Source organism: Strix aluco, chromosome 10, assembly GCF_031877795.1.
Source record: "Strix aluco isolate bStrAlu1 chromosome 10, bStrAlu1.hap1, whole genome shotgun sequence".
NCBI classification, from domain to species: domain Eukaryota; kingdom Metazoa; phylum Chordata; class Aves; order Strigiformes; family Strigidae; genus Strix; species Strix aluco.
This window is the reverse complement of record NC_133940.1, coordinates 20,897,955-20,922,226: the sequence shown is the minus strand read 5'-3', so window position 1 is coordinate 20,922,226 and position 24,272 is coordinate 20,897,955. Positions and strand designations below refer to the sequence as shown.

General features: G+C 50.1%; 1 protein-coding gene across 3 annotated transcripts; it reads right to left on the bottom strand.

Annotated features, from left to right (window-relative positions):
• Nucleotides 1–329: 329 nt before the first annotated feature.
• CD40LG (CD40 ligand) lies at nucleotides 330–23,380 on the bottom strand. Of its 3 annotated transcripts, XM_074835014.1 has the most exons (9): nucleotides 23,335–23,380; nucleotides 18,361–18,459; nucleotides 17,221–17,309; nucleotides 11,189–11,278; nucleotides 4,832–4,969; nucleotides 3,557–3,602; nucleotides 3,200–3,256; nucleotides 2,838–2,900; nucleotides 335–882 (listed from the first exon to the last, which is right to left on the bottom strand). In XM_074835014.1, exons 4-9 carry the CDS (start codon nucleotides 11,264–11,266, stop codon nucleotides 515–517), a joined length of 750 nt encoding a protein of 249 aa, XP_074691115.1. In that variant the 5' UTR covers nucleotides 11,267–11,278; nucleotides 17,221–17,309; nucleotides 18,361–18,459; nucleotides 23,335–23,380; the 3' UTR covers nucleotides 335–514. The 3 variants fall into 3 exon arrangements, with proteins under 3 accessions (XP_074691112.1, XP_074691115.1, XP_074691113.1); XM_074835012.1 differs by lacking the exon at nucleotides 17,221–17,309; XM_074835011.1 differs by lacking the exons at nucleotides 11,189–11,278; nucleotides 17,221–17,309; nucleotides 18,361–18,459; nucleotides 23,335–23,380 and adding an exon at nucleotides 6,763–6,961 and having other exon boundaries at nucleotides 330–882.
• Between the last annotated feature and the right edge of the window lie 892 nt (nucleotides 23,381–24,272).

Below are 24,272 nucleotides of genomic sequence, written 5' to 3'. Positions count from 1 at the left end.
GCATCACCAGCAGCTAGCACGTAAGGTCAGTACTTGGCTGATTGATTCCTTTAGAAGAGATGTTCCTAAGCCTTTTAATGTTTTTCCGTTGATGTTTTGTAAGCAGATTGGTACAGGAGATATGTATGAACCTAGCTTGGCTGGAGCGCCCTGAGCCATCCTATGTTGTTAGGAAAGAAACATTGATGGTAGAGCTTGCTAAATAAAGCTCTTGTGACATAACGGGGACATCCACCCTGCCAGGTGCATGGGGCACGGTGGACCCAAACACATAACACCAGCATGTACAAAACTGTTGGCAATGAAAGAAAAAAGGAAAGTGCAAACAACAACTTCAAACTTTGTTCCATTTGTGTTCTCAGGGCCCCTTAGCCCTCATTAATAAATAACAAAATATACAAATTAAGAACAAGAAAACCAAAGAGGCAGAGGAACATAAATACGGGAGACAGGGAAAGCCACTTTGCTCAACAAAGTGGGGCTGGACCCCCAGCTCGGGGTGGCCCCCTCCTCACTACAGCTTGAAGATACCAAAGTAGGTGCTGCCATGGTTGTAGTTCACTAGCGTTGAGTCTGTCACATTGACAAAGACCATGTCACCTTCCCGGAGCTTGAAGACACCTCCCTCCCGGATGGACTGGAGGTCACAGAGAGACTTGGAGGTGCTGTGTGTGTCTAGTCCTTTCAGTAAGAGCCGGTCCTCTTCCATGGGGAGATACAAATAAATATAGAGGGTGAAGGGTGCTGAAGTTGCTGCCTTGGTGCAAAAGCTGACTTGGGAGTAGATATAGTAGAGCCCTGCTTCCTTCACCTTCAGTTTCCCCTCCTGGTAGGATATTGCGTTGTTCGTGGGGCCATACATCGTCGTCCTCCACTCTAGCACTGTAGGGGGAAAGCATGGCAGATGAGCTGGGAAAGGGACACATCCAGTTTGGCAGGCAGATTTTGGGGTGACACCCCACAGACATTTGGCATCACAGCCTCTGTCTGCTGCAGGGTGTAGGGGTGGGTCCTGCCCAGGACACCATCCCCAGCCCAGGGGAGCAGAGTGCCCTTCCCCAAGGCCAGGACATGTTTAACTTGTGTTTCTGGTCATTAACCTTGACATTCTTGAATTGATGATCTGAGAGAAGGAGCATCTTACTTCCTTCATCCAACCAAGCGGAAATGCTTAGGGTGGAGGATTGCACACCCCTGTGTCCATCCCTGTAGGGTTGCTGTCTCCACAGCTTTCAGTGTCACAGCCTCTGAGCCCTCAAAGCACTGCCAGAACCACACCACAGCTCCTATCTTCAGAGTCACCCATCCCAGGGCACATAGTTTTTCTGAACTGGGTGCTGCCTTTCCTTCAAAGTTCCTCCTCCACTTGGCCTCCAGAGAAGGTGAGATTTTGACAAGGAGGAACAAAAATAAACATCCCACAATTTCAGTCCCTGGCAGGGTGCAGAGCTGAAAGGGTTTTGCATGACAAGTGCTGCCTCCCACCACTGGGACCACCGACCACACAGACCTGCTACTGCCATGGCTTTTGGGGCACGATCAGTGTCATCAGAGCAGCTCATGAACATGCACTCCCACTGGAGTCAGTACAGTTAAGTCACTACAGAGACCAGGAAGTCATGGCCATAGGGGCTGAGCTCAGCTATGACCTCTGGAAGGGATTTTGGACCTCCACCTTCCCCAGTCTACAGAGACACCTCTGAGAGCATCAAGGGTGGGCAACCTGGCTCCAAGGGGAATAACGGATTCGACTGTCCCAGCCCACAGTCCCAGTCTGTGCAGCGGGGTGGCATGGGTGGTCCTGGGGGAGCCACACAGCCCATGGTCCATGCCCGTGCATCCCATGGGGACGTTTTCTCTGTGACCGACTGCTGAGGTGCAGGGCTGAGTTCCAGGCAGCTGCTGCTCTTTGGGCAATTTCAATCTGCTTTATAGGCTCAACAAGTGCTTAAGCAGGGAGTTTTAAAATGCAGTGAGTTTCTCACTTCTTTGATCTTATCTAACACTAAGCTTTTCATAGGTAGGCTGAGCTCTGGGTGAAATGCTGCATCAGAGATGGAAAGAGCAGTTGCCAATTACTGGCAGTTACTCCAGAATTAAATCAAAAGTACTCAGATTGTGAAATCCTTGCGAGATAGAGAGTCTGACCTTGCAAGTTCTTACTCTCTCTGGTAATCCTTGCTCTTGCAGGAATCCCTTAGCTAAGGCTGCGCTGGCAGATGGAGCTGTGAGAGCAACCATGGTCTGTGCAGAGGGATGCACAAATGAAAATGGACTCATGCATTTCCTCAAACCTAACGTGGCCATGGCTGTGAATAAGTACAGCTTGCCTAAATCAGTTTGGCGCTATCTATGCTGTAAAGTCATCAGCCAGCCCATATTGCTACTAGGACCATTACAGGTGAGAAGATGGTTACATCAGCAGATACAATATGCCAACAGAGTCCTCCTGCAGCAACCACCCCAGCAAGACATGGCCAGGAGAGAAAAAGTGTTGAGTTTTGAGTCCAAAAGTGAGAGGTTGGTTTCCTTAAATATGAAAAAGTTTTCCACTCATAAAAAACACTGTAAATCTTAAGCCATAGTGTTGCATTTCTAGGAAGGCATATATAAGCCTACTGAGGACAGCTGGCATGGGATATGCAAACTCCATGTGGCACAGGTGCCCATGGTGACATGACCACTGGGAGGTTTGCCATGTTTTGGGCAGTTGTATAGTCCCTCTCCCTGTCCTTACAGAGCCATGGAGCAGGACAGCAGGGTCTGGGCTGGGGCATGCACACTACTGTGCCCCACTGGCTCCCTGGCCAAGGCAGTGCCGAGAGGGTCTATCTTACCTGAGACGGCCTTGCTGCTCTTTTGACCTGCCAGGTGGGTTGCAATTGGTTGCCTCTTCTCTGCTGCAAATCAGGAAGGCCAGTGTTATCAATGCCTTGGCACCCGCAGTCCCACCCTGGGCAGCACAGCTCCTCTGCAGGGCCTGTGGCACCTCCAACCCTTGATATTTCTCTATGGGCCAAATCCAGCTCAGAAGACATAGACTCCAAAGTGCCCCCCCAGCTTTGAGTGGGGTGGGATCTGGCCTCTGCTCAGTAAAGACACTTAGTTGTCTTCAAGGTGGAGCCTCTGAGGGATAAAGCCTGCTGGTCTGCCACCTTGTCTGCCGTGGGAACAGGATCTGTATGTGCCCACCCCTTACCTGCCACGTATGTCTCGTTCTTGTGCATCAAATGGGGATGCTCATGGTGCTTATCACCTGCAATGTAAAAATGCCACAGATTTAATTTTTGATTCATTTTCATCGATTTCAGGCAACGTGGCACCCAGAGCCACCTGCCCTGGTGAGGCAGCCATGCCCAGTGCCTTCCTCTGCCAGCCCCATGCCAAGCACAGTCCTACCCCCATGGGGATGCTCCAAATCCTGACCCCATCCCCTGCCTCCGTGCTCTGGGGCACCAGTGGGCTATTGCAGGGTGAAGGAAACCCCTTCCCCGGTCAAGCTACTCCTCCTGTCCCCAGCAAGCCACGGGTGCAGTGGAGGCACCAGGAAACTCACCTTTCTGCATTTCAAACTTGGGCTGCCCCTTGCTGGCTTCCCCACCCTGTAACAACAGCAAAAATATATGCGGGTTTTTAAGATGTACAAATCAATGATTTTGAAAGCTTCTGTGTAAAGATGCTCTGGTCACTATTTAGGTTAATGCTGTCTGGCCCCAACAGCCCTGCCAGCTCTTGGCAGAGGATACCTGAAGCTGCAGAGCCCCTCCAGCATAACATACAGCCGTGGGCTGTTTACAGCAGGGGGTTTGTAGGGTTTTTGATTTTAGGTTTTATGCAATTACAATGATGTGATGGGGAAAGTTTATTTGAAAAAAAAAAAAAAAAGAAACAAACAAAAAATATCTCCTTTTCATTTAAAACCATGTCCAAGAGCCATGCTGTAGATGCCGCCCAGCAAGCCAGGCACATCCCTGCCCCTAAAGAAGGGGGGTTTTCAAGACTGCTGAGCAGGACCCATCACAGACATGATTTTCTGTTGTCGGTTGGGTACTGATGCAAACCTGAGGGTTTAGCTGAGGCATATGATGTAATCAGGCACTGACTGTGAGGAAGAAATGTCCCTCTCCTGCCTGCTCTGGCCAGCACACCCCCTCCTAAACAGTGAATTCAAGGGCTGAGGAGGCTGAGAGCACCTCACCCCTGGCTAGGCAGCCCTCAGCCACTCCAGGAGGACATTGCAGTGCAGGTTGGCTCTTTTGCACCCCAATGCAAGGAGCTACTGCAACGGCTGGAGGTGCCATCCCTGAGCCCGTAGGGTGGCATTTGCACAGCATCCTCCTCCTCCTCCTTGCCGGCTGCTGGGAGACGTGCCGCCTGGCCCAAGCCTTGCACCGTCATTGACACCTGGGCAAGGTGGGCGTAAAAGTGCTCCCGGTGGCAGGTGGCCATGAGCATCCTCACAGTCACCTGCCACAGGATTGGTGAAAGGTGCCAGACAGCAGAAAATCAACGTTTTTCAAACTGAGATCAGAGCGCAGAGCCAGGGTGGCTGCAGGTCCTTCCCTCCCACCGCAAGCACCAAGCATCCCTCGGCATGCCACAGCTGGACATGCTCTGACCAAGACTGTCTTGAAAAAAAAATGGATGGTATTTGTCAATGATATCAATATAGTGTAAAAAGACTATAGAGTAAAAAAGGGCATGTGCTATGCATTCCCAAGGTAAAGGGCACCCATGGTTTTTTAAAGAAAACTTGGGGCAAAGCTGTGTGTGTGCCTGGGAGTCCCCCTCCACCTTCAGCGGGGTCTTTATCTGCCCAACAGCAGTGTACCTTGCACTGGAGGTCCTGGAAGCCCTTTAAAATCTTTTCACAGTCCAATAATGTCGACTTCTGACCTTCTGCCGTCTGACATTTCTGTACTTTCCTCAGGAAGATGTAATCTTCATTTAAGCTCAACACCTCTTCCATCTGCCGGCAGGGAGAGAAGAGAGGGTGAATGGGATGTTAGTGGGAAACCTGCAATGGCTGGCAGCGGAGCAAGCTGTATTCCTGCTAGTGATAAACCTCAGTCTGGTGAGTTCAGGGTCGGTTGTTCAGCATCGGGACAAGCCAGGCAGACACACTGAGGGTACCAGGTGCTCACACCACTCGCCCGGCACAGCATCTGCACCCGCATCCGCCAGGAATGACACCCACGGGGCTGACAATGTTGGCAACGCTGGATGAGAGGAGGATTGCTCAGGATCCCTTCCTATTTTCTATCATCACCTTGATAATTAATTTATATTTCCCACTCTGCCTTTTCCAAAAGGCAGGTGGCAAATATCCACCGACCTGCATTTACAGACAGCAGCAGGGAAATCTCAGTGAGTGGCTCAGGGCTTGTTGCTACTGCCCCAGTGGCCCCAGCAGGCAGCTGGGATGCTCGCTCAGCCCCATGCTGCCCTGCCCATGCAGGGTGACTTTGCATTTTCTTGGCTAGCTTATTGACTAAAAGAGCTGCAAAGAGACCAAAATGACTTGTGGCTTGGGGTTGAATTCTGCCAAGAGCTTCAGATTTAAAAAGTAGATTAAAAAAACCCAGAAAGCTATAAAAAATAACATATATATATATATATATATATATAAATACTGGTGTTTTTTTAATTACACCTGTTTTTTTTCTGAAAAACTAACATTTAGCTGAACAGAAAGAGAAGTGCAGACAGACATGAGGACACACAGCCTGGCAGAGAGCTCAGCACAGACAGCGCTGGGATGTGAAGGGTCAGGTTTGAAACCCTGCCATGAGGTCTGAAGGCAGCTGAAATCTTTCTGCCACTGTGCTTCAGCTGCCTCTGATCCTCTGCCACCGCCCGGTGCAGTCACGCTTCACTCTGCTGGAGAGCCTCCACTCGCCACTTTGCCCCAGGCTGCAATCCCCATGCATCAAAGTCCCTTTTCATCCCCTCAACTTTTAAGCCCCTCTAACTCAGAATTGCTCTCCACCCTTGAAGATCATCAGACACCCCCTTACATTTCAATTTGAGACAACACATTTAAAAACCAGTAAAGATTATCTCATCATTGTATCTGGTAAGAACTCATTCTGGGTTTTAGGCACATTTCATTTCTTTAGCTGGTAGTCTTTTCTGGATTGGAGAAAAGTAGCTTTAGATCAGTGATTTTAAGCATTGTGCAGTCTGGCTGCAGTCATGGCAACCTCAAAAACAGCTTTTCAGTTTTTAATTTTTTGGTAAATATTGTCCCAGGTATAGGACAGGATCAGTGATACTGTGTCTCTTCAAAAAAAGACAGAGTACTAAGATCCACTCTTTTCTTCCCTAAACAGAAAGAGATATTGGCAAAATTCATACATGCAAACACTAAAAAAAATTTCATTCCTGAACCCCCCATCCTCACAGTGCTGCCAAGTGTTATGACACCAGAAAAACCACCAACAAGCTTAATATAGTCTAAAATTGTGTGTTTAAACCACACTTTCCTCTCCTCGGACTGTCCATTGGCTGCCAGGTTTGCTGTTAATGGCTCTTCTTGATTGATCTGTTCCCGTTTTGTTAATGAAGGGAAGAGATCTCTTCCTCAGCGTACATCTTAGTGTCAAATTAAAGCAGAAATGAGAACACGGGTGTAATAAATGCCACTCCTGCATCCATCCAGTGGCCAGCATCATCTTCTACCATGTTCGTCCTTTTGGTGAGCACATCTTGCCACGGCTGAAGGCAAATTTCATTAACAATCAACCTTATTTCTCCACTTACCTTATCCATCTTCATGTGAAGATACAAACAGAAGAGTACGGTCCCAATCATCTGTGCTACAATAAATACAGTGAGGAAGCCCATGAACATTTTCATGGTGCTGGGTGAGGTGCTGCTGATGGGCCGGGGTGTCGCAGGGCTGTAGGGTTCGTTCATCCTCCGTGCACGTTGCTGGGGTTCCTTCAAATGCGCTGCTTGCAAGTAGCATGAGAACTGTTGTGTGAGCACCCGCTGCTCAAGGGATACAGGTTGCAGCAACCTACACTTCCTGGAAAAAAATCTTCGTAGTGGGTAGGTTTGTTCACTACCGTCTCCCACAACAAAAAAGGTTGCTTAGACTTTCTTCTCTGGTGCACTTCCATGCTTTTTCCTACCGTTCTACCAGAAGCAGAGAGAGATTCTTATTCCATATATTCATATTTGCCTCGAAACACCCCAGACTACACCCTGGTGTTTTTTTCCTGCTGTGGATGAAAGTTTCATGGCAAGTTGTCTTCAAAGAAATGAAGACCATGAATACACAGACAGAGCTGCTGAACAGCACTGTGGGCTGACAGGGGCTAGGAAACACTCGGAAAGTCAGTTGTTTCCCAAAAGGGGAGGAAATGCTTTTTGCCCTGTTTCCTTCATGAGAAGGATGATTTTGCAGTGAAGACACTTGGCTGAGGCCAGTGGGTTGTGCTGGTTTCTGGCCTTCCCTTGTGCTTCCCATGGGTGAAGTCTCTTCTTGGGTAGGCTGGATAATCCTGGAGAAAGGACCATCTCTATGGGCACTGCGACCTTAGTGTGGGCACAGCTTTCATGCTTCTCCACAGTCAGCAGGATTTGGGTCTTGGTGCTTGGCCATCACTTTGGAGAGACAAGTTCTAAGCAGTTTTCTTGATAACCTAATGAAGTGCTCACCCTGCACCCAAGGGCACAAACTATCTCAGACTCTGTCCTCACTTACCCATATTACCTATATCTATATATTCAGGCATGAAAAGGGCTGTTGGGGATGCTGGGCACTCCTGCCAGCTGCTGACTTCCCAGCATCACCTCCATGCAACTTTGGGCAACCCATGTCCCCTCTATGCCCCCACGCTTCTTGAGCTGGCAGCAGGGATGCGCGGTCCTGCCCCTAGGCTCTTCAAGCATCTGACATTGCGCAGCCATGCACCACTGATAAAATAATTTAGGGTAAAAGCAGAGGGCTCCTCACTGCTTACAACAGGGGACAGATCTTTTCTCCATGCAAAGAGGATAAATCTGGGTTTCTGTTGGGGTGCAGAGGAGGGCTGTGAGGCTGTACTGTGAGGGGGGCTGGGACGCTGGTTTGAAGGCAGTCATCAAGCCATCATGTAAAGTTGTTTTGAAAGTAGCATGCTAAAGGCAATGCTCTTATCAGATGTGCATGCAACAAATAAAGGGTTGGATCCTGCTAGAAGCAGCAGGGCACTGAGCAGGGTGCTGCTCGCCAGCAGCCCCAGGAGAGGAGGGTACCCAGCGCCTTGTCGGGGCTGCTCAGAGCATTGCAGGATGGAGTCCAGCGTTCGCTTTTGCTATCTACCCACTCTCTCACATCCTGTCCTGTGTGGTTAGAGAGCTGTGAGCTGCAAATGCAAAAGCTGGTAACAAAGCACAAACATCTCTGCAATCAAGTCAGAGTTTGACCTTGGCAGGTCACTGTGTTCCTAAATATAGCATCCAAATCACAAGTGTGGGATGGCACCAGGGTCTTCGTGGGCAGCAATTCAGCAGCTGGACAGAGGACAGCCTGGGGCTGAGGCCCTGGCTGATGCTTTGGAGCTATGTAACCCCTCGTTGTACCAGGACTGTCACCCCTCTGCGACAACAGGAGTTTTGGGATGGGGCTGTCAGCTCCAAGGCCAGCACCCCAGTCTCGTTCTTACCTTCTAGAGGAGAGAGTGGCTCCTGGGGTCCCTGCCCCTGGGTGCCCATACCCTGAGGGCTGCCCACACACCCTCACCAACCAAGGTCTGCCTTGTTGTCCAGCTCACTGGGGCTTCCCAGCCCCCACAGGAGCATCCTCCTGACAGCGGTGAGGTGACCCAGACAGTGCTGGGCATCCACCGTGTTGGGTCGCAAAAGTGAGTCACCTTGGCATCACTGGGATTTGGACCTGGTCCCTTGGTCTTGGGATCCTTGGGACCAAGCCTACACACAGCCTGGGGGCACTGCCAAGCCACTGCTTTTATTCCTTTTTATCTTAAAAGTGGCATTATCTTTGGAAAGAACAGCCCTAGCCTCCTCAAAGGGGTCTGGTTTGACACCTAGCTCCTACACACCATCCCTGCCATGGCGGGCTTGTCACAGGCAAAAAGCCATTTCGTGGTGGACATCCTCAAGGACACTCTACACAGCTGAGGGCCACAAGGTCACAGCGGGGATCAGCACCTGCTGCCCAAAGTCCTTGCCCTGTGCCTCAGCCCCATGGCACTCACCAGCATTTTCCAGGGCTCTTCAGAGTTTCCTCTGAATTTAACACTCACATTTGGGGGAAGTCTCTACATGAGAAGCAGAACAACATGAGAAGTCATCTCTTGATACTTTCCCCGAATCCTGAGTGTCAGGACTGAGGGGCCACCGATAAAGTGTGAAACCACAGTGGTGAGTGTTACAGAGAGCAGCGAGTGAGGTTTTGCACAGCTATTCCTGAGCCCTGGCTGTCCCTGGCAGATGAAACCTTTTCAAAGCCATTTCTGGATAGCCACCCGTTACCGTTTCACCGAAATGAGAAGAACCTGTAGGTAACGCCGGAAACTCTGAGGTGCATCGCCGGCCCCGTTGCACGCACCTTGCTGCGGAGGCCAGAGCTGGTGGCAGACTCAGAGGAGCTGCTGGGTTCAGTGAGGGGGATCGGGAAAGGCTCCAGTTTTGGGTACCCAGCAAGAAACATCACCAAACGGTTGGCCAGCTTGTGCTGCAAACCAGGAAACTGAGAGTCACTAGTCACTAGCACACTGACAGGAGAAACCAGGTGGAAAATATGACACTGGGGATCCTGGCAGAGGTTCGTCAGCAGGGAGGGCAGGCTGGCAGCTCCTCTTCAGGAAACCGTTGCTCCACGTCAGCAGTCCAGCCCCTGGCTGCCCTGACTGGCAGGGAACGAACCCTCAGGAGCCACCTCTTCCACCCCGCACCACCAGGTCCTGCAGCTTCTCCGGCTTGAGCCAGGAGTCGATGTCAGTAGTGCCAGATCTACCAGGAGGTGCCGACCAAGCTCTGGGAAAAGCAGAGCCCCGTTGGGCTGTCCCACCACTGTTGCTGTTCAGACCCAGGCAACCCAGCAGGACAGAGCTGCTGCAGGGTGCGTGGTGGTGTGGGCCACTGGGGACATGCTCCGTTGTCACCTCACTGCTTCACATGGATGATAGGGATGGGGGGAAAGACTCAAAATCCTCAAACCCACATTATCCCATGCCAGGGACAGGTAGTATCATGGTTGCACATCCTTGACTGCTTGGCTGCTGTGGGACTATGGGGGAGCATAGCAGAGATGGGGGACACAGCTTTGGGGAAAAGCCTTGGGGAAAGAGGGGCACGGTCCACAGAGACAATGGACAACAGAGAGAGGACCCAACATCAAAGGGAAGAGTCTGCCTGCATGGGATAACCCCAGGGAAGGTGAAGTCACACCTTCACGTGGTGATGAGCCCACCACGAGAAACCAACAGAGTTTTCTTTCAACCCCCAAACCCTCTGAATGTAACCATACCCATCCACTTTGTAAACCCAAACCGGCACGGTTCCTCCAGACAGATAACCACCGGGTGAGATGATGGGAAAATGTGATCCATCGCTTGCATTCCTATTGACCTAGTTGTAGTATTTCCACTGATCAGCAAATTGTCTCCGCTTGTACTCAGTGCTCAGAGTTTTGTTTACTGAGAAAATATCCGGTTGCCTGCCCTGGTGATTTGTAAAAGGCTGGGAGCACTTCTGAAGGCAGCAAGGTGAAAGCTGATGAGAAGAGAGTGATTTTTTTTGGGGTGCCTGTTGCGGTTTCATGACTAGCTCTTTAAAATGTGCTGCTCGCCCCACATGCTCTTTACAATTAAAAAATGCTGGGTGGTGTGCAGTGCTAAGAACAATACATTCAAAAAGTGGATTTTATTCTGAGTCACAAAAGGAGTTTGCCTGTGATGCCGTGGGAGGGATGCAGAAGGGAACCTATGAGAGAAACCTAAATTAATTCCCTTCAACACAGGGGCCACAGACAAGAAGGGAAATTTGAGCTTTTCCACCATTTGCTTTGTCACTTCTTTAGATTTTTCCCTCTTCTGCATCCTCTGAGATTTCGTGTCTCCAGGACAACCCCGTCACCAGAGAGGAAGAAGGAACAGACATAGCCAGAACACCACAGAAAACATCACCAGCATCCGGAGAAGGAAAGGTTGCGCTGTAGTTTCCGTTCATTTTTTACCTTAGTATGAATGAGAGAAAGCTCTTGGAGTCCAGAGCAGCAAGAAGCAGCCTCAGGGATAGATGAAGGTGTCAACATGGTCACGTCTCTCTGTGGAAGAAAAGAGCAGAAGGTGGTGGTTGTAGCCACTATGGTGGTAATGGCTGGCTGTAGCCCCATCGCTCATCGTGGCCCTCAGCCACGGAGACACCCATGCGGAGGTCAGCAAAAGTTCCAAGCTCCAGCAGACATGAGCACAAGCTGTCCCAGGGTCCCGCTGCCCAGCAGGTAGGTCAGAGCAGGGTGTGGAGTGTCATCTCCACTGCATCTTCCCCAAAGACGTGAGGGAACATCTGCCCCTTCTCTGTCACCCTCCAGAGCAGCAGAGAACAATGGGAAAGAGCTGCAGGCAATGGCACTGGGGTGCTGCTGTCCTTCTGAGCCACCCCACTCTGAGGGCCATTGTCCCCTGTGCCCCCTTCCCTCCATCCCTCCTCACCTCCCCACCCTGCTATACCACCCACGGACACACCCCAAGACAGCCTTTCCCAAAGGGATCAAGGTGAGTGGAGAGCAGGGAAAGGCAGAGAAACAAGCCCTGGTGACCCCACGGAGTCTTGCGCCACATCTGGGCTGCACATCTGGGTGGCAATGTCAGCCTTGTTGTGCTGAGCCACGGAGGACACCCAGCCTCTAAACTGCTGATGCTGAGCCTTACCAAAGCTGTGAAACCACAAATCGCACTAGAAACTTCTTGCTGTGACGGCTGCACCTACTTCTCCCAGCTTCCTAAAAATAAAGCCTGCCATGGGGAGCCCCACCGCCCTGGCCCTGCCAAACAAGCCCCTGCTGTCTGAGTCACAGCGGGAGGGAGCAGGATCATCCCATGCGTCCCCCCGCACTCAGCTGAGTCCAAAAGCAGCTCTCCCTGGCACGGGGTGCAGGGGCCCGTGAGCATCAAAGCCACAGTGAAACGCCCTGGCGAGGCTCAGCCCTTTCATGTTGCGAAAGGAGATGGTAGGAGCGGAGAAAAGCAAAACCCACGGGAGGCTGCAGGTCTGCCAACGCCAGCGGCTGCCTCCCACGACACGGTGCAATGGGGTGGGTGGGGAGGGTCCCAGAATTGTCTTTGCATGGCCCTTTCCTCCCCCGCCCGCCCCGTTGGGACAGGACCAAAAGGCAGCCAGGACTGCGTCTTTTGCATCTGTGTGGGACTCACAAACAAAACAAAAGCCTTGGGAGAAGAGGGGGGGATGCTGCCATTCCTCCCCACCCTATGGGGCTGAGCCCTCAGCAGCCGCTGCTGCAGCCAGCTCCAAGCACTTGCTGGGCTCCATGGGGCCAAACTCAGCCTTGCCACAGCAGAGCCACCCAGCCCTTGGCTCCCACCACCCCGCGAGGGTCCCCAGCCACATGGCTGGGACATGCCCATAGGTCAGGGTTTGCATTGTGCCCTAAGGAGGGTTTCACAGCTCTTGGTCAAAGTTCAGGAGGTGATGTCAGGTGCAGCGCTGGGATGGATGGGCCCCCGAGGATTTTGGGTGGATTCTGTCATGGAAAGTGGGTGAGACACAACCCAGATCAGCGGCCATCCTGCTCAGCCTTTTCCTCCATAGCTGGAGGTTTGCAGTGAGCCCTTGTGCAGTCTGAGCCCCGGGGAGGCGGTGCCTGGTTAGCCCACCAGGGGTGTGTGGCACTGACACATCTTGCAGCACACCATCTAGATCCCAATTGGAAATTATCAAGAGATGGGCAATCTCCCAGGGTTGATCTGACAGTCACTAATTTAATCTTCTGCCTTTATTTCCTCCATTAAACCACAATACCCCTGACAAGGCAATATCAATGCAAATTACTTACCTTTTTCAAAAATTCACACACATCAACCTCCATAATGCTTTCATAGGGTTTTCTTCACCACTATGAGAATCACCTCCATGGCTCTTCACTGCATCCCCTTTCAGCCTTCACTGTCATTTCTACCTCTCCCTCTGTTGACCTTTGAATCCCCTGGGAGGCTGTGCTCATCCCTTAGGATCACTGGGATCCCCTTGGGGTGAGCAAGAGAGAGTGACACTGCTGGTGATGGCAGAAGATCAGCCAGCAAGGGTGAGCAGCCAAAGGGCTGAGGGGCAGACAAGGAGCACTACTCTGACCTGAGGGCTTTGAGGAGAAAATTCTCAGCCCCTGCTTGGGACTGTCCATCCCCATGGAGAAGGCAGCGCTTGGGGGCAGGAGGGATCCGTGCTCGTGTGGAAATCCTCATGCAGCCACTGCTCTCTAGTAACGCCAGACTGAGAGCCCAACCAAGTTGATGCGCACACGATCGGAGGCAGAAAAACCGATCTTGAATCTCTTGCAAAGCGATGCAAAAGCAAAGCGGCGTCACCTTCAATGGCATACAATAGATACTGCAATGGTAACCCACAGCCCTTTCGTCTCGGCACCATAAGCTGTGATGCTCTGAGCCAGGCACGTAGGCGTCACGAGGAGCCCTTTCCCTGCACGGTGCCAGCGCTGCCGCTGCTGCAGCATCATGGTGTGGATGCTTGTCCTGACCAGCTGGTTTGCACCAGCCTGAGCCACACCTTGCTCCTAGGCCAGGCTGCAATGGCCCAGGCTTTGGGGTGTCATCCTGATGACAAATCCAGCATAAAATCCCTGTGAGCCTGCAAGAGACATGACAGAGAGCAGATGCTAAACCAACTCTGCCATCTACTGACTTCTCTGGCTTCCCTCCCTGCCCCGTCCATCCTTCCATCCCTGCCACACACAGCCACATGGAAAGTTGTTGCTAAACATGAAGGGCCTCCATGCTGGGATGTGGTGCTGCAGGCGATGCCAGTGGAACCCTGCAACCAAGCACCCATGTAGCCTTGTCTACCCTTCACCCCGGAGATGTGGGCACATCTCAGGTGAGTCCTCAGGTTGCAGAGCAAAGGACTTTGTGGGGAGAAGAACAAACTAAAGCTGCAAAAGCTGCTGCTGACATAATAATGTTTGTAGTACTCAGGCCAGGGATAAGTCCTACTTAAAGAAGAGAACAAGTCCAACTCCCACAAAGCACTGATGTGGGAATTTCTCCCTCTGAACAGACCCTGGCTGCAGGTTTTCCTTTACACAGCCAAGGAAGCAGCACCCTGTGGCTGGTGTGATTCTCCTCAACACACCAGCCACCTCCTCTTTCCCTGCAGTCCAAGGGAGCAGGGCAGGCGCAGAGCCCAGGTCAGGCTTAGTGTGTGCTCAGCTGGAGCACTGGCAGCCACGGTGGGTAAGAGCGAGTGACAGCCCCAAGCCAGCCCGGCAGCCCCGATGCTGTGGCCAGAGGTGGTGCAAAGCCCAGGTCCAGGCTGAGCTCTGACCCCACTTGGCTGGTGTCACCGACTGCTGCAGTGGCATGGAGAATCCCCGGGCAGGGTTGGACAGAACCCTTTTGGTAGGAACTGTGCACAGAAACCTGAGCAGCAAGATCAGCTCAGATCACTAATAAAATTAAGAGGAAACAACACATGCAGAAGTAGAAATAGAAGAAAGACATTCCTGGTGCTATGGAAACCATCATGCCAACATGGGAGGTACTTCCTAGACTAAATTCTGGCCACTGGGGTTGATCCCTCTTTTCAGCGTTGCAGACCAAAGGAGCTTTGGTTGCAGAGATCAGGGAAGACACCAGTCCATAAGGACAAGGATATCACCACCACCCCAGCCCCAGCTTGCACCTTACTGAGTTCATGCCTAAGCAGTGGAGAGGCAGCTGCGTGTGATAAGTGGGAGTGTTGAAACACACCAGGAATTTATTTTCTCTTCTGCTTTCCTCCACAGCAGAGTCCCGGCGCACACTGCATGTGCAGGAACTCTACAGCTGGAGGTGGCCAGTGGCCCAGCACATCTGTGAGCACCACTGCCTCAGGCCCAAACTCCCGCCTCCGCACCAGCAGTCCCAGCAGCTCGGGGGGCTTCTGCAGAGGAAAATGGTGGCAGCGCAATGACAAATATCAAGCTTGCATCTCGGAGGCCAAGGGCTGCCTCTCCCTGCAGTGCTCAGGATGCACCAGAGGATGAAGACTTCTCATAGCAGTGCTGCAGCAGGTGGTGCTACCAGAAGCTTTGACATGAGGGTCTGTAAGATGTTTCTCTTTCTAAACACTGAGAAAAATAAAACCACGGTCGCTGTGTAGATGAGCCTTTCCACAAATACATTATTTTCCCAAGGGAGATATTTCCTTTTCAACACAGGTACCAGTGGCAAAAGGCTGTGTTGCAGCTTGAGCTCTCCTGCCTACTGGCACACCATTTCCATCACAGCCAGACACACTTGTCACGAGGATGACCTGCTTTGAATGTTTTTTGGTCACTGCCCAGAGAGATGCAGGTCTCCAAACACCCAGCTGAGCTGTCTGTGTTAAGCATCCTTTCTGCAAAGGGTGCTGCACACTTGAAATGAGGTCAATAGATGTGGTCACACATAGCAGCTGGTGATGGTGTGTCACTGGACCAGCTTCAGCATTTCCCTCTGTCTTTTTCAGCCTGGAGGAGAGGCATTTCCAATAAGTGTCTCCAGCCCAGGTGAATCACAGCCCTGACGCACAAGCAGGGCATCTTCCCGTCCTTCCAGGAATGTGACGGCAGAAGATGTTGCAGCCCCGGCCCCTGCGTCCTGCTGACGCTGGGAGTGAATCTGCTTCAGTTTCTAGGTGCAAGTCACTCTTACCAGCAGATTCACGGCACTTCTCGGAGATTGCAGCCTGCAGCCTGTTTGCAGAAGGCTGAGAGGCCTCAGCTCATCTCACATTCACCACAGGGGCAAGGCACGCACCCAGGAGGCTCCCGCAGAGCGGCTGCCGTGCTGGGAGCCCCACACCCAGCCCCAGCCCCTCTCACACGGCTGCTTCGTGATGTGGGAGCTCTGGTCCGGCTCCTGTCCCACCATGCTCAGGCTGGCGGCTGGAAACCCCACAGGAAGCACGCTGAGTCTGTTGGCTGTCTTCATCCTTCCCAAAGGCTCCCCATAAGGTGTGGACAAAGTTCCTGTAGAGCTACAGAAAAACGTGGCTTGTTCAAGCACTCCGATTAAGGAGGGGATGGGGCTGAAAAACTAATATTTAGATGATTATCCACATGAAGGTCTCCCAGGATCAAGTCACACCAGAGGAACAAGCTTCATCTGGAAAAGACTCCTTCAAACACATCTCATGCATAATAAATCGGACCCAGAGCTACGTGCCTCACAGGTGGCTGCTGGTTATAGGTTCAAGACACAGATCCTGGCATCAAATTGCAGAGCTGTGGGATTTCAGCTCTCCTGATGATGCCCAGGCTCAGACAGAGTCCCAGGCAGCACATCCCCACCTCATCACCATGTCAGCTGATGAAAGCTGGCCTGGGGACACCCAAACACTGCTCAGGGTACACCTTTTTCTTTCCAGAGTAGCTCCTCATGAGCCTAGGTGGGGGGACACATTTCTTGCTTCAATGAGTCACCAAAACCCAGAAGTTGTAATTCCCTTTTAGCAGAAAAACAACCCTTGTTTTAAAGTGGAAAGTCTTCGGCCTAAAAAACCCCCGCACACCTGGAGGGAACTACTACACAGACGTGATGCAGTCAGAGAGGCTTGCACACTGAAATGGTCACTTGCTGCAAAATACAGTGAAAATAAAACCCTGAACACCCTGTTCAAGGAAAACACCCAAGTGACACTAACCAAAAAGACAGAAAAAAGGACCGTTTCACCCCAGTATTCAGGGAGGGGAAGAAGAATGTGCAGCTGTCAAGAAATTATCATGATTTTGCTGAGTCACAAGAAAAATCTACCCACGTAAGTATTGAGTGTTGTCAGCCCAGTAACAGTAAGTTGGGGGAACTGTACTGGAAACAGGACTAAGTGGTTTGAGAGAAAGGAAAGCAAACCCAGAGCACATCCCAGCTGGTTCCCTCAGCATCAGCCTCCCCACGCCCCACTGCAGGCCAGGAGCCATCCGCGTTGTGGATCCTGTTGGCCTTCACCACCTGGGCATATAGGTGGAGAGATCTGGAAGGCAGGACACTAGCTTACTTTTGCTGCCTGTGTCCAGTTGCTTATGATACCTTAGATAAGTCATCTGGTCTCAATTCCACCACTCTTGAAATGAGGCCTCTCTGTTGCTGGGAAGAGCAAAAATCCAGAGATGGAAACAGCCAAATATATTCAGTGGATATAGAAAAAAATCACTATGCCAGCCCTAATCAGAGCAATATTGTTTCAGACTGGATTGTATCTCGAGGTGAGGCTGCAGGATTAGCAGATCTTTTTTTTTTTTCCCCAAGTTGAGTCTGTTTTGCCTGTGGTGTGTGATCTGCCTGTCCTTATCTCGACCCATGAGCTTTTTCATCTTATCTTCTCCCCCTGTCTTGTTGAGGAGGGGGAGTGAGAGCGTGACTGGGTGAGCATCTGGCAGTCAGCCAAGGTCAACGGACCACAGGGTCCCAGCCCTCCCACAGCCCCACTCACTTCCCACTCTGCAATGCAGCTCCTGAGGAGCATCACTGCCCTTCCTGGCTTCCTGACCAGTGAATTCACCCTGAGTCGCAAAGAACTGAGCTGAATCACTACAGCTAATAATTATGTAGTGCAATATTGAGTCTCAGTGCTGCCACACACACACACCTCCTGTCTCTACCGGCCTGTGAAGGTCTGTGGCAGTGCCACATGATGCAGAGACAGTTTCTAACCAACAGCCTGGATTTGGTGCAGGAGGATGAATTTCCCCTGATTCCCTCCTGCTGTGTGTGAAATAATAGCAGAGCATGCAGCCTCTGGGGCAGTCATCAGGATCTTTGAAAAGGGGACTCAGTTTTTTTTCTTTAGTTTTGCAAGGGAAGAACATCAATGGAACTGAAAGTAGGTTCACACCACAGTGCCCACCCATGCAAAACTTTAACGAACCACAAAACCAGGCAATTACACGATCTGATCTTCTTCTAATGTTTACCAGGTTCATTTTCCAAGCACTGGCTGCTGCTGAAAACAGCCTCAGAAGAGTTTAGTGGTAGAAATGACCTCTTGCTCTGCTATTGCCAGAAAAAAAACACTGAGCTTATCCTAGAGGTTAGAAGCACATGATTCAGGTCTCTAAGAATGAGCCCTGCTGTTCAATTAATCCTGCATGTGTTTTGGTACAAACATGGAGCTCTCATATCACCTTCCTTTACATACCTGATCTCAAAGGCAGAAGATGTAAAAGAAGTTTTCCTCCCTGCATGGCAAGGATGGACGGGCATCTCCCAGGAGGATGGAGCTTGAGTTTCACAATGCCTGCAAAGAATCATATGGAAAGGCCATATCTGATTAACAGTAGACAACAGGCCTCTCTTAGACCCTATTATGTCCTTTTAGCCCATTTCAGGAGCTGCCAAACACCGTCCTTACCAATATCCAGGCCAAGTTCTCCAGGTTCTCTTTGGTCATGGCCAAAGGCACCATCACACATGGCATCCAGCAGAGAAGGCAGGTAACCACAGACACCACCACAATGCCTATGTCATGTTCCTTCTTCTACGAACCTTCTAAAGTAACTACCTGCTTTTACTAAAAACCCCACTGAAGTGAAGGTAAGAAGCAAGCTGCAGTACTCTCTCTGAAGAACGGACGTGTGAGTTGTCTTGGCCATGCCATGGGATCTGGAGCTGAAACCATCCCTACCCATAAGGGATGGTCAAGGCCAAGGCTGTGTGTACACTGAGGTATGCAAGCCGAAACCCCACCGAGTGCACACATCATGAGCCATGTGAGCTCACCTTGATGCAGGGACACTTTTCCAGGTCAGAAGAGGGCTTAAGACCAGAGAGCTTTGCAGTGACAAATTCCTTCCTCTGAACAGATTTCCAAAAACCCTGAGAAATCCCTCTCCAGCTGCGTATAAGGACTCAAGAGCAAGCACAATTTACAACCACTTTGCACAGGTAAGGATGTGCCGAGCCCTCCTCTCATGGCACAGGAGCAGCAACATGGCCTGGAGGATTGTGGGGCATCTGCAGCCTTTGCTCCTGTGTCCTCCTCACAGCCTGTGGATAACCGGTGTTCATGGGATGGGACAACTTTCTCCTCCTTCCTAGAAGGAGGAGGAAATTTCTTCCCTAACAGCCGCCACTATGATCCTTTGCAACATGGTGGCTTCTGCTGGGTGGCAAGGTGCCAGCGAGTCATTCATAAAATTATGCCTCAGGTAGGATAAAGGCTAGAGCTCTGCATGGGAAATTAAATGTTCTTGAAATTACATAGCTGTTCTGGTGATATTAACATACAAAATTAATGAAGAGCCCTTGAGCATTTCATACATCAGCCCAGCACACAGCCTCGGTGAGCACCAAGCCCCAATGCTCAGCAGCTTTGGGATGCGATTAAGGCAAAGGAAGAACTCAGCAGAAGTGAATTCTGAATCACTGTGTCCCTACAAGGTTTGGCGGTGGCAGGGCAGAAATTCTCACTTGGATTGGCAGCGCACTGACCGACAGTTTTTGTTCCCACACACGGTGTTAGAGGATGTGGGGTGGGGCTGCATGATGCTCAGCACACACCATTACACGGGCTGAGGGCTGGATTGTGGTGCCAGCCCAGCCCAGATGGAACTCTGGAGACAGCAGGCATAAAAGCCATCCTACACTAAGAGCAAAGATCCAAGAGCAGCTGATAACCAAGGAAATTAAGGATCCACCTTGTGCCCATCAAAGTTTGTTTGTAACCTCCTACACTGGTGGTGGCATCCAGAGAGCTGCATTTATGACAGACCTGTGTGTATTGCTGTCCCCCACAGCAGCCCTCAGCTGGGAGCACCACAGTTTGGTTACACACTGTGACACAAACACTTGTTTTCCCTTGTTTCACCCATCTGTCTGATCCTTGCTGAGCTGCTCTACAGTTTTCATTTACTTAGCAGTGGGAATTCACTAGTTTTACTGATGTAATACAGTAATGTAGCACTTCTTCAAGCTAAACCTGGTGGGAAGTTTTCCTTGCCACATTGTGCCATTTGACGGCAGCTCTGGGACACAGCACAGCTCCCCGGGAAGCAGCAGTAGCTGTGGGAGCCAGGACCTTTGGAAGAAGAGCTGGCTTGCATGCAGTCTGTTACTGCCTCCTTTTGAGGACTAAGACATATGCAAAGCGCTGTGGCTGGAGTATGTATGACCTTTGCATCATGCCTCTTCCACTAGGCATTGCAGATCGTTTTTCCAAATATCTTGTTTTATCATCAGGCAAAAAGGTAGTATTGGTATTCCTTTCCTCAATCCATTTCTTATTCTTGTGTCTTTTGCTGTCTATACAACAAATGTAATGTTCTAAAGATTGCAGCAGCAGCAGCAGAGCATGACAAATGTTAAGGTCTCTGGGATCAGTGAGCATCTTTTCATTCTGGGCATCTATGTAGCTCATGAGCCTCGTCCTGATGGAACCTCCTGGAATTACCACACTAGCAACATGACATGGCATTTGTCACCCAGGAGCTGCACCATGTATCTACCACAAGTACCAGCTGCGCAATGAATCCACACACCAACCAAGGACAAACTTAATTGCGTGTGTGCAAACACACTGCATATCCTCAGGCATGCAAAGTACTGCTAATAGCACTAATAATCTTCAAGTGCTATAATACACAAAAGCAGCCAGAGGTGACCCTTGCTGTTTGGACTGCTCACACTCTCCTTCTGTCACAGCAGTGGAAGCAACACGACGCAGGAGATAAAGAGAAACATCCTGCAAAAGGGAAGAGAGATGCAGCAACTGCATAATCCAATGACAGGGAACTATGCAGACATGGTGAAAACCTGCTGCAGCCAAAATATATATCTAACGAAGCAAGACCAAGAGTCCTTCCTGACTGAGCCATACTGACACAGCTGGATTTCCCAATTTAGGAAGAAACGAGTATACACCTGAGGAAGAAGTGATGCCCGTCGTCTGACCCTGCCACCCACATGCCAGCAGCACCCAAGTCCAATGCACAAGCCCTACACACCGTGGAGTGTCACTGCAGAATTTGCAGATCACAGACAGCAAAATCACCAATATGATTTTTTTTTTTCAAGGAGATCTGCTAGGAATATATTTATTTTTTTAAGAGAGATTTAGGGAGGGCCAAGCTCTGAACCAGAAAAGAAACAAAGAATAATGGATCACATTTACCCAGGGAGTAAATGGCAGCACTGAGTGTTCAGGAAATGCAAGACCAGACTCATTTCCTACATGGGAAATAACAATATCTTCTTTCATGCCATAAAGACTTCAGGCTCTCAGTATTTTTACTGTATGCCAGACAACTGAAATAGAGCTACTTGAGTTTAGAGCCACCAAAGAATTAGACTAAAGTTACTGAAGCCATTGCTTTGGCTGAGGTTTCAGAAGGGGTCTTAGAGAAATACAGAAACAAACCAAATCCAAACACAGTCTTGTGAGAACGGCTCTTAGTTTCACATCCAGTCACATTTGGTCAGTGAAAACCTGAACACTGACAGTTTATCAGCCACACGATTTATCCAAACCTGCTTCTGAATAATCATAAATCATAAAAGTAACTGTCAGCTCAAAGGCAGTCTCAAGAACACACATCAAGAGCCAACATAACAGCGTAAAAAATCCTGCAAAAGCATAGAATGATTTGACTCATTTAATTGCTTAAATCAAGCCAAAATCCAACTTAATAACACCCTTAAATACAAAGAATATGTCACAAATAACGCATCAACAGAAATACATGTTTAGCACAAAGAAGTTAAACTGGTTCTGTGGCAGATGCTCGTTTACATATGTATTGATTTAATTACAGATTTCTCTCCTTCCTTTCAAGATTGCTAAAAAAGATTCAGAACACAATCCCAGAACCGCTCAAACTGAGCCAGACTGACTAGATGTACTAATTTTTTCTTTTGGTCGTGCCTGCAGAGATGGTGCAACATTCCTGCTCTTATTGATGTAAACAAAGTCAGAGGCACAGCCTCCGGCTTAAGCCACGGCTTAAACTCCTAATGCACCGCTGCATGCAAGGAAGCTTGTATCTGTCTTCATAAGCATAAAAGCCATAATCAGGCCAGAAGATCCTTGGGTTTGCAGTCTGCATTAAAGCAAATTTCTGTGCATGAGAGATGAGGGGGATGGATAGACACAGGGGAATAAACCTGGCTCTTGGTTCCCGCGCTCCCCCGTTTGCAAAGCCACATTTCTCCCAGGCAAGAAGGAGTGATAGAGAAGGCTCTTATTTCCCTGAAACCCCTCCCTTCCCAAGTGTTTCTACATGGAGACAGGCAGCAATTCTTATTAGTCACTGTTACATGGTTGTTTTGTGCCCTACAGCCTGTCAGTGTGGGAAACCTGCCTAGAATAAGACCAGCCTACTGCAGCCCTGGAAGTGCCAGCACCCTGCGGGATGATGCCAGAGCTGCTTCCCAAACTTATTTCTCACCAGTATTTCCAGGCTGTTTTCCTGTGTAAGCAAGGAAAAATAAAATTTAAAAAAACCACTTCTTTTTGGGATAACACTACACAGCCTGTGGGCAGACAGTGGGTTTCTATGCAGGGAGGGGGCCACCTCTTGCCCCTGTGCTGGAAGGGTGCTGCGCAGGGATGCCTGGTGGGATGACGATGCTTGGTGCATCCCTCAGCCCGCTGCCTGCCCGTGCCTGTGAGCTCTACTGTGGTTTTACCTCCTGATCTTCCCCATGGGTGTTCCTGTGAGACAAGCAGTCTGTAACAGCATGTTTTGAATGACAGACCTCGAGGCCTCCTCATCAGACGCAGCTCATCCTCCAGCCCTGCCTGGGCAGACATTAGTCACATGCTGTCGGCAGCTCAGCCCTGGCTTGGGGAGCGAAGGAGCCCCGCTGACTGGCTCTGTTCAGTGTGCCACCTTATAGATGATGCATATGGATTTTACTCCTTAAATCAACCTCATAAACAGAATACTCCACAATATTTTTTTTGCAAGAAACGGGACAAATAGTACAACCCTGCTCCTGGTCCTACATATTTGGACAAACCCAGAAAAACAGTCTAGATCGCCCAGGGCAGGTGTTGGGCAGTCATCTCACGCTCTGTTGGCAAATGTAGAGGTCAGCGAGAGGTGCTTAGATCCTGCATAGAGCAGAGTGGAAACACTCCCTGCCCCAGCCCTTTTACTCAGAGGCAATCACTCACCTTCATGCTACGCGAAGACCTTGGGTGCTGTGTACCCGCAACACGGCGCAGTCCTTGATGCTGTTGTTTTGGTAAAGTACCTTTAAAAAACATGAGCAAAATAATGCCAGGCTGCTCTTCGCACACTTACAATCAGCAGTTATTGGTGCAACCTGAGGCAGGGGAAAAAGAGTATTTTGATGTTAATCTTTTCTTAAAACATGGCACAAATCCAGCACCAACAAACAATGTGTGGTAGGTGGAACTTTGATGGTATCACATGTCTCAAATGTCCTAATTATGTGACAGCTTGACTAAAGCCAAGAGATTTTCCTTAAAATCTACTTATTCTACCTTGAAAAAAACCTCCTTTATGTATAAAAAAGTCCAGCTGGAGGACATTCCTAATTGCCCATCACTTTTAATTAGCCCTTGTGTTTTTCTCTGAAGTGATTTGAGTACAGTACCCAGATTGCACACAACGTTCCTCAAGGCTGGTGAGCTGCACATGGCAACTTTTGTTAAATACCGTTTATCCAGCACACACTTGAGACTTGATGATATTTGGGTAGTTCACAAGAAGTAACATCATTCCTCCCTGCCCTTCGGAGAAAGTGGCTTTTCTGCATTAACCTATACTGCTCTACAACCTACACAAATCCAGAGGTCCTGGTTTCCAGAGCCACAATCAGACTCAGTCAGACATGGGGGCTGCTCTGTGAGGCCAGTAGCTGGATGGGGTCTACAAAACTTTGAGACAAACAGACTTTCAAGGCTTTCATGGGAACTAATCTTTAAAGACCAAGAAAGGGTTGACCTTCTGCAAGGCCAAACCAAAGATTGTCCCTTGACCACAACATTCAGTGGTATCTGCAAGACTTGGGTCATCTCCGAGCCTACAAACACGGGGTAACAGATGAAGCCCGTGAGTGCGGGGGTGCTTCTCCGCTGCCGATGCA

Excerpts from the sequence above, each read along its gene's own strand:
- CD40LG (XM_074835011.1), bottom strand. The coding sequence starts at position 6,918 with ATGAACGAACCCTACAGCCCTGCGACACCCCGGCCCATCAGCAGCACC. Across the intron at positions 3,257-3,556 it reads CAAGTTTGAAATGCAGAAAG|GTGATAAGCACCATGAGCAT; the intron begins GTGAGTTTCCTG and ends TTTACATTGCAG. Across the intron at positions 883-2,837 it reads GAGCAGCAAGGCCGTCTCAG|TGCTAGAGTGGAGGACGACG; the intron begins GTAAGATAGACC and ends TTCCCCCTACAG.